Source organism: Alosa sapidissima, chromosome 11, assembly GCF_018492685.1.
Source record: "Alosa sapidissima isolate fAloSap1 chromosome 11, fAloSap1.pri, whole genome shotgun sequence".
NCBI lineage: Eukaryota > Metazoa > Chordata > Actinopteri > Clupeiformes > Clupeidae > Alosa > Alosa sapidissima.
In genome coordinates, this window is record NC_055967.1 from 27,657,944 (window position 1) to 27,667,943 (window position 10,000).

Here is a 10,000-nt window from a genome sequence, read left to right on the forward strand (position 1 = left end):
CTCTCACACACTCATAACTCAAAACACACACACACCGACAGTAAGTGAGGAGATCAGACCATGATTTCGGGCCTACGCACACATTGACCATCATGGGACAGAGGTCAGAGGTCTGTCGTCATGACATCGGGCCAAAGGAGTGGACAGTGTTTGGGAAGCTTCTGTTTATTCAAGGACCTGGGTTCGGAAGGACAGGGGACGTCTTAATGTCACCAATGGAGAGAGTTTTTGGTCTATCCTTAGATATCCTGGTCCAGGAATCATTAACTCTGATGTTGGGGTTGGTGTGAAGATGCTGAATGTAGACACATACAAACAATTAAATTGCCTCAGTTGCTTTGGCTATGTTTTATGCTGTAAAATAACCATTAAGCAAAGTTGACTATTCTCTGAATTATAGAAGAGAGAGAGAGAGAGAGAGTAAGTAAGGGGCATCATCAGTCCATCACCTCCACACTATTGATCATTCATGCTGGTGTGTGAGAGGCCAGTGATTACATTTGCAACATCATGTTTGTAGTCTACTCTCTCTCCCTTCCTCTCTTCTCCCTCTCCTTTCTTTCTCGCTCTCTCTCTCCCTTCCTCTCCTCTTCCCCTCTCTCTTCCTCTCTTCTCCTCTCCTCTCTCTCTCTCTCTCTCTCTCTTCCTCTCCTCTCTCTGTCCTTTCCTCTCCTCACTTCTCTTCTCCTCTCCTCTATCTGTCTCTCTCTCCCACCCCCCCTCTCTCTCCTTTCTCTCCTCCTCTCCTCTCTCCCTTCCTCTCTCTCTCACTCTTACTCTCACTCTTGCGTAAGTAATCTTTCACACCCCAACCGGTATGGCCACACAGGATGATGATAGTCTCCGGTCTGTTAGCAGTCATTTCCCGCCATGTTTTGATTTGACGTGACCATGGCTCCACCCCCACAGCCACATTCCCCCCCCTTCCCATCATGCCCCTGGTCACCCCCGCGTCTGCTGGTCACCCCTCAGATTAGAGCCATCCTCCTCCCATCCAGCCATGAACACCCAGGATGCCTTGCAGTTTATAGCTGAAGCCTGGCCACATCACACGTCCTGCTGGGATATTTCGGGGCTGAAGCCAGTGTTTAGGGTGGCGGGCACAAGGCCAAGATGGGTCCCCTCCTCCCCTAATCTCTGGGCCTGGTGTGGGGCTGAGACCTCGGTTGTGCTCTGATGAAGGGGTAGAAAGAGGAAGAGGGGGGAAAGGAGGGGGTGGGGGTTAGGGGACGAGGGGGGCAGCAGGGAGGAAGGGTGGCGGTTTGGAACGCGCCCCACGTCTGCCAGCCAGTAGGAATGAGGCTCCACCAGAACCCAGAAAGAGAGTAATTCCCAGGCTTGGATCAGATGGGTGTATGGTGTGTGTGTGTGTGTGTGTGTGTGTGTGTGTGTGTGTGTGTGTGTGTGTGTGTGTGTGTGTGTGTGTGTGTGTGTGTGTGTGTGTGTGGGTGTGTGTGTGGCTCTGTGTTGAAGCACTTGCCTTTAATTTGTGGAATGTGGATGGCAGTTTCTATATATGCGAAATGTGCTTTGACTCCCCTGTAGGGCATTAGAATTGATTGTGTGGCTCCATTTCAACCTCATAAAGTCAACACAGATTTAGCCCTACTCTCTTACATAACTTTAATTAGTCTGCTGGGCTGATCAGAAGGGGCAGAATAATGTTGATTGCTCAGTGTTTGCGCATTGCATTGCAGACTGTTTACTTAGGGTGACGTTCTGACTCCATTATGTGCTGCTTGTTGTGCCTACAACTGACATAAATCATTATTTAGTGACCAGCAGTCAGAGTTTATTGAAGTTATGTCCTTGTAAGTGAGAGATTTATGAGAGGCGAACTTCTTTAATGTCTGTAAGAATTTATGAACTTGTGGACACTTCTGGTGTTTGCATGTTGAGCTCAGCCCTGTGAGGTAGAGTTCAACTTCCACTTCAGAGATCATGAGAACCGGTTTTTTGACAAAGGGAGGGTAACCCAAAACACACACAAATGCGTGCATGCGCCGCACACACACACGCACACACGCGCGCACTGTGTCAGACACAAGAACACCTTGTTCACACAGAGGACCAGACCTGCAGTGAGTACAAGACAGGGCGTGAAATGCTCTCTGAGGATGTGCTACGCAGCGGAGAGCTGTGAAGGAGAGTGTTACGGTGTGTGAGTGTGAGTGTGAGTGTGTGAGTGTGACAAAAGATGAACAAAAGACGACTGTTTGACGATGGCCAGGTCACAGCCATTCCTGTATGGAAAGGAGGCTACGCAGGTAACAATTTTTGAACGCTTCTCATTTTTTTCATGCTCTAGACATGTGCCGCACACACACAGACACACACACACACACCACACACACACACTCACACACACACACACACACACACACACACACACACATATTCATACATATGCATGAACATTTGTGTTGTTAAGAGGTGGGGATCTGTTTGGATAGCGCAGAACCTCAGTCTGGCTGATTTAGAATCTGTATAAACTTGTGGATGGGATCCGTTCTAGACCAGGTGTGGACCTGTCACACTCCACTGGTGTCACTGACACGACCGCAACATAGCGCTCCATTATGCTTTGGCTCTGTGCTACACACCACGGAGATATGATCTATCTGTGTGTGTGTGTGTGTGTGTGTGTGTGTGTGTGTGTGTGTGTGTGTGTGTGATTCCACTCAGCTTTGGGAGTCATGCTAAGACATGTATTGTGGCTAGCAGCATGTGTTTGTTTGGTCTGATGCTGTTTATCTTCTGACTGCTGCGATGGAAAGTGTGTGTTGTTTGAACAGGGAGAGAGAGAGAGCGAGAGAGAGAGAGCGACATAAACAGAGAGATACAGACAGAGAAAGAGAGAGAGAGAAAAGATAGTGAGAGTCTGATAGAGTAAAAGTGGAGATGAGTGCAGGAGATTGATGGAGGGAGCCGTGTGAGAGCCGTATATATGGACCCTTTCAAGAGAGTTCCATTATCAGCATCATAATTGGCCCCACAAGACTTCCTTTTTAACATTCCATATGTTATCTTGATGCAAAGGAAGTAGATTGGGACCCAAATAGAACGTTCAAGCATTGTTTTTGTTTTTATTGATGAAAGGGTCTATATATAGAGAGTTCGGACAACTAGGGAATGGAATGTTCTGAGCTATCCCCTTAGCAATTGGTTCCGAGGTGGTCGCGTGTTTTATGGACGCCATGTTTCATCCCAAAAGCAACATTCAGCAGATTCCCATTGACATAGCACAGTGAACAGAGGAAATCATCTAAATTATTAAACAATACAATTATTTAATTTAAAAAATGTCAAACTGTTGCGTGTGTGACTGCAGTGCAAGAGCGGGAAGCGGAAAAACAGTTGCTCAATTTCCCCCGTGACTCAAAAAGACAGAAAGTACGGAAGCAGAATACCCTGGAGAGCTAATAATTAATACTGTGTGAGGTAAATGTCAATTGTGTCGTTGTGTATAGTGGTTTGTAACTTTATTTCAGGTATGCAGTGGTTGCCTCAGAGGCCCTATGATCTTTGTGTGCGTGTGCGTGTGCGTGTGTGTGTGTGTGTGTGTGTGTGTGTGTGTGTGTGTGTGTGTGTGTGTGTGTGTGTGTGTGTGTGTGTGTGTGCGTGCAGGCAGACGCATGTGTGTGAGTACTTTGTGGAAAATCAGGTGATATATGAGCCTTTATTTACCATCCGTTATATTCCTCTCTCACACACACACACACACACACACACACACACACACACACACACACACACACACACACACACACACAGAAACATGTCCTCTCAATCAGGTGCACTTCCTCCTCTATAAAACCAGGGTTTGTAACAACACGTCAACAACACATATACGTATTTACCCATACACACAAACACACACACACACACACACACACACACATGCCTGTGCCTAATGTGATGTCTGATGAACGCTGCTGGTTATTTTATCATTAGTTGAAATCACACTCTGTGGCTCTTGTGCTTCCAGTGGGGATATACGGTGACCCTGGCTGCTATGGTAACACTTCCTCATGGTAACAATAACCCTGGTGACAGCATAGGTCACAAGCATGGGGGCTGATAGGAAAGGTGAAAGGGCAGCTAGAGCCATTGTGGGGGTGTAATACCATGAACCACACAGACACACACACTGTTCTAAATGTGTCTGTGCCTTTGACTCTGTTCAGAGACAGCCCCCCTCAATCTGTGTGTGTGTGTGTGTGTGTGTGTGTGTGTGTGTGTGTGTGTGTGTGTGTGTGTGTGTGTGTACGTATGTACGTGTGTGTGTACGTGTGTGTGTGCGTGTGTGTGTGTGTTTGTTGCCTTGTCTAGAGATTAAAATGTGGCTTTTTCTACCCACCATCTGGAGCGACAAAGCCCTGACTGATAGCACTGGCTGGTGCTTCCCTTTCCCTATAGTACACTCACTTAAACACACACACACACACACACACAAACACTGAAAGGGAAACTTCATGTGTGAAGTAATGCCGTTATTACAGTTCTATCAATTGGAGCTGCTGCAGTATGTCAGTGCTGCCAGTAATGCGCTAATAACGTCTGTCTCTCTCTTTCTCTCTCTCTCTCTCTCTCTCTTTCTCTCCATATGTGTGTGTGTGTGTGTGTGTTTGTCTGTCTTTCTTTATGTGCACATATGTTAAACAGGTGGTGAGATGAACAAGCCGAATGAACATGTATATGTGTGTGTGTGTTGTACAGGAAGCTGCTGCTGCATCTTGTGTGTGTGTGTGTGTGTGTGTGTGTGTGTGTGTGTGTGTGTGTGTGTGTGTGTGTGTACGTGTGTGTGTGAGTTTCTCTTTAATCTTTTATGTGCATGTGAAATTGCCCTGTGAGGGTGCCAGGCGTCCCTGGGGGGGATATGGCCCAGATATCAGAGATGCATTCATCAAGGGCTCCTTCAGGATCAGCCAACCTTAGGGGTTCCACCATGTCTGTGGAACACAGAGAACATACTGTATGTGTGTGTGTGTGTGTGTGTTTGTGTGTGTGTGGTGTACAGGAAGCCACTGCTGCATCTTGTGTGTGTGTGTGTGTGTGTGTGTGTGTGTGTGTGTGTGTGTGTGTGTGTGTGTGTGTGTGTGTGTGTGTGTGTGTGTGTGTGTGGTATTCTCTAGGAAAACTGTATGAAATTTATACAGAGACAAATCTTTCAGTGTGGCTACATACATTTGTTCGGTCTTAAGTTCAAGCTCACTCACAGTACACTAAATCTCTCCCTCTCTCTCTCTCTCTCTCTCTCCCTCTCTCTCACACACACACACACAGACTCGTACACTCACAAACTCACTCACAGTACACTAAATCCCTCTCTCTCTCTCTCTCTCTCTCTCTCTCTCTCTCTCTCTCTCTGACACACACACACACTCACACTGACTCGTACACTCACAAGCTCACTCACTTTAAAGTAAATGCACATAGGCAATAGGCATCAATTTCTACAGCTGCCACTTTCAGTTCCTCTTAGCTTTAGATGTTGGGGCTTAATGAGGTGATTTGCCTGCATGTGTGTGTGTGTGTGTGTGTGTGTGTGTGTGTGTGTGTGTGTGTGTGTGTGTGTGTTGCTCTGCTTGTTGACATGACTGAGGAGTTGTGTCAAGTATGTGACTGTGTTCTGTGTACGTCTGTGATGCGTCTGTTTCTGGCCTTGTTAGCCTGTCATCACTTCTGTGGTTGTGTGTGTGTGTGTGTGTGTGTGTGTGTGTGTGTGTGTGTGTCTGAATGAATGAATGATATCTCAAGTGTAAATTGATGATAAAAACAATATAGGAACGTCACATATTACCAACCGCCACGTATGTCCAACCTCTTACGTGTATGTGTCACTTAATATTCATTTCTATACAAACCAAGGCGGCGGATTACTAAAGAAACGCAAGCACACCACAAGTTTATCTAAATTAGCTATGTACCAAAAATTACATTTTACCGTGACTCGAAGAGCTGTAAACAGTGTAGTAAGGCTGCGTGTACAAATCCGCTTGGAGCTCCAGTGGAATTCTGAATTGCGACGACGAGAATTCTCGGGCTAACCGATTTGCAGGGAGAAAGGTTGGGAATAAGTACCAGCACTAAACTCCTAGCGTGGTAAACAAAATTGGATATTTCAGGCAGTAAAAGCCCCGGTAAGAACCAAACTAGATTTTGTTCAAATCTACACACCTATGGCTACTGAAAAAGGTTCATTTAGCAAATGTTATTTTGAAGTATTAAAAAAAACATCGTTGTTTTAGAATTTTCGAACGAAATGGTTGGTAATTAGCACGTTTACAATACTTTTGTTCAGTCATTAATTGTGTGTGTGTGTGTGTGTGTGTGTGTGTGTGTGTGTGTGTCTTTTGCAGAGAGGGCAGCAAGGCCCAGCTGCTTCACCTCTAAGAAGTCTGAGGAGGAGCCGTGTGTTGCGGTGAAGATCGCTCACACCCAAGGTAGGAACATCTATAGAGACACTGACCCTCCTCAAACACTCAATGTCCTTATCACTCCTACTGTAATCCTCCAGTCTGTGGCTGTCCTTCACATTACCTGGGTGGTGGTAGTGTAGTGGTTAAGGAGCCAGACTAGCGTGCAGTAGCCTGAAAATTGTGGGTTCAATTCCTGGCTTCCATCGATGTGTCATTGAGCAAGGCACTTAACCCCAAGATGCTCTGGGGGCAATGTAATCTTTTGTACTATAGTTGATATATCTAAGTCACTTTTTGACAACAGTGTCTACTAAATGAATAAACGTGCCTGCCTCTTTAACAATCTTCTTCAGCGCATTGACTGCAGAATCCTTATATGTCTATTTATATTTCTTATCTGTCTATGGCAAATACTCTCTATACCTAGTATATAATATAATATATATTATCTATTATTATATATATATATATATACTCTATAGTATATAATCTTCTTGTAGAATATGTTGTCACAAAGTGAGATATAATCTCTGGAAAGCTTGGAAACTGCTACACAAAATAAGCTAAATTAGCATGGTTTGTTACATTCTCCCATCTTTTGTGTGTGTGTGTGTAGTAGGTAAATACACATCCATATCCTCATCTATGTCCTTGTTCATTTGTATTTAGGTGTGCAAACATGCTTCAGTGTGTGTGTGTGTATGTGCAAGCACTTAATGCATACACATGTATGTTGAAAGTGTTATGTCAGACATACACACATTTTTTTCTTCTCCAGTGTGTGGGACTGATGACAATCTAGCCCACTTAAAATACTTACGCCACACTCAAAGTCCACTCGTATGCAATCTGTCAGTCTCAAAGGCCCACTGAATGTGACTCAGTGACAGACAAGATTGAATTCAGAGATTTCACAGAACTGACATGCATTGATGCACAGCCTGTGTCTCTGTATTGATCTACAAGATCTCATTCACATAGTAAAGCCACCCGTAAAGACTACTAGACCGCTGTGGGACGCTATCAGCCTATCCTGCATTGCTACAAAATGCTCTGCGCTCGATGACTCTTTCTCAGTAGACATAGACATTGTTACTCTCATGGCACTAATTTGAATGGTGGGTGAAGTGTAAAGTCTTAAGTCTAACTAATGTGAATTTGATAACTAGCCAAACAATTAGGTAAGTTAACACCATGGTCAAGACACTGCCGTGCAAACGTGAATAAGTCTGCGGAATGCTCCCACATGCCACACAATAGCTATAGTTGCCTGCGTGAGAGCTTTGCCTGTTGGTAGACTTTGCATTGCATTTTCCCCACCATTTAAATGAGGGCTCTCAGTCATAATGACTTGTTGTTGGCTTTTGCCAGTGTCTGAGGTGATGTTAATGAATGGCTCCTGAATGGAGTGTGTCTTGTGCTGTGTGTGTGCTGTGTGTGTGTAGTGTAAGTGCAGGGGTGGAGTGGGTGGTCAGGTGTGAACGCCCTCAGGACCCGCTGGCTGGGCGCTGGATGAATCCTCTGAGAGGGTGGGGACAAACCACAACGTAAGGCCACTTTCAGAACCCTGTGTAAAAGGAGAAGATAGGGAGGGGAGAGTCTCAGACAGAGAGAGAAAGAGAGAGAGAGAGAGAGAGAGAGAGAGAGAGAAAGAGAGAAAACTGTATTGTAATGTGTGGACAATACAATACACTGTTTTGTTTTGTGCTTTGGCAACACTGTACCTACAGTCATGCTAAAGCAACATTGAATTGAGAGAGAGACAGACGGAGAGAGAGTCAGACCAGTTCAGCAGGTTCAGGGCAGCATTGCAGAGCTGACGGAGCCCTCACTAAGACAAACACAAGAATGCCATACCGATCAGTTCATACTGCTGATGGCACTAGTGTGTGTGAAAATATTTGTGTGTGTGTGTTTGTTTGTTTGTGTGTGCTTTGACGCATCGTAGCCAATAGCAACCACAGGAAACCGACCATCCCCGCATTGACTGCTATGTCATTCACAGCTTTGCTCAAATGCTCCGCTGATGGCTAAATATAAACACAATGTAGTCCGTAAGCAGCCACTTTCAAGGTCCAGCAGCAAATACATTAAGAAGTTGGACATGAGATATAGAAGGGGAAGAACTGAGAGAGAGAGAGAGAGAGAGAGAGAGAGAGAGAGAGAGAGAGAGAGAGAGAGAGAGAGAGAGAGAGAGAGAGAGAGAGAGAGAGAGAGAGAATGAAGGATGGAGGAAGAGTACTTCTTTCCCGCTTGGTCTCTCCTAACCAGATTAAAGCAAATCAGATCTGCTTCAAGAGCGGGTGGAATTCAGTAAACACTTTAATGAAGTTTCACAGGAAGGTGTGTGTGTGTGTGTGTATGTGTGTGTATGTGAGAGAGAGAATGTGTATATGTGACAGAGAGAGAGAGAAAGAGAAAGCAATTTACATGCCACTGTGAATGTACATGTGTGAAGAATTAGCCTGTGTGTGTGTGTTTGTGTGTGTGTGTGTGTGTGTGTGTGTGTGTGTGTGTGTGTGAAGGCGATGTATACATGTGCAGTGATGTGGGCGTTATTTTAAATATAGCTTGTTTGTGTAAAACTCCAGGGCTGGATTCCTCAGTAGGTTTCATTTGTCTTATCTTACTGACTTTGGATTTGTTTGGTTTATTACTAGGACTGTTTATTTTCTACTCACATTTGATTTGTTTTATTTCTCTTTTTGTGTGCCAGATTGCTGTAAGGGCACACACACACACACACTGACACACACACAGACACACACACACACACACACAGACACACACACACACACACACACACACACACACACACATGCTGATGCTTAGTTGTTCATGTGTCATTAACAGTGGAATGCTAATTGATTTCACTGGAGAAGTAGAAAATGCAGTACTAACACACACGCGCGCACACACACACACACACACACACACTCATCACACACACACACACTCATCACACACTTGCAATTGGCTTTTACAGTTAAGGAACAGGGATGCCTCAATTATCATTACTACCCTTAGATCTTTAGGCTCCTGTGCAGCTAGCCTTCACCACACACACACCCACACAACACATACTGTGACAGTGCTACTGAAGAGCATTCACAACATAACACATACACCCACACACACACACACACTCATCACACACACACACACACACACACACACACACACACACACACACTGTGACAGTGCTACTGAAGAGCGCACACAACATAACACATACACCCACACACACACACACACACACTCATCACACACACACACACACACACACACACACACACACACACACACACACACACTGTGACAGTGCTACTGAAGAGCGCACACAACATAACATATACTGTAGCACACAATTAAGAGACAAGGTCACTTCAGTGTGCAACTAAAGCATAATAACCCTCCAGAGAGAAGGTCACTTCAGCATGTGGTTGTGTTTGTGCTTCAGTGTGCGACAGGGTGTGTGTGTGTGTGAGAGAGAGAGAGAGAGAATACATGTGCAAACATGCTTCAGATTTTTTTTTTCGAATTAGGCAAAGTCTGCAGCTACTGTAATCCATGGTTCA

General features: G+C 45.0%; 1 protein-coding gene across 9 annotated transcripts in view; it reads left to right on the top strand.

Moving 5' to 3' along the window:
- The window catches only part of fgd4a (FYVE, RhoGEF and PH domain containing 4a), a 62,401-nt gene that overhangs the window by 23,481 nt on the left and 28,920 nt on the right, over positions 1-10,000 (top strand). For 8 of the 9 annotated variants that reach the window (XM_042111393.1, XM_042111392.1, XM_042111400.1 and 5 more), the window contains exon 2: positions 6,363-6,446. In XM_042111393.1, coding sequence (XP_041967327.1) covers positions 6,363-6,446 — 84 coding nt within the window. Of the gene's footprint in view, positions 1-2,022; positions 2,268-6,362; positions 6,447-10,000 lie in introns of those variants that run through there. The other variant, XM_042111394.1, reaches the window with a different exon arrangement.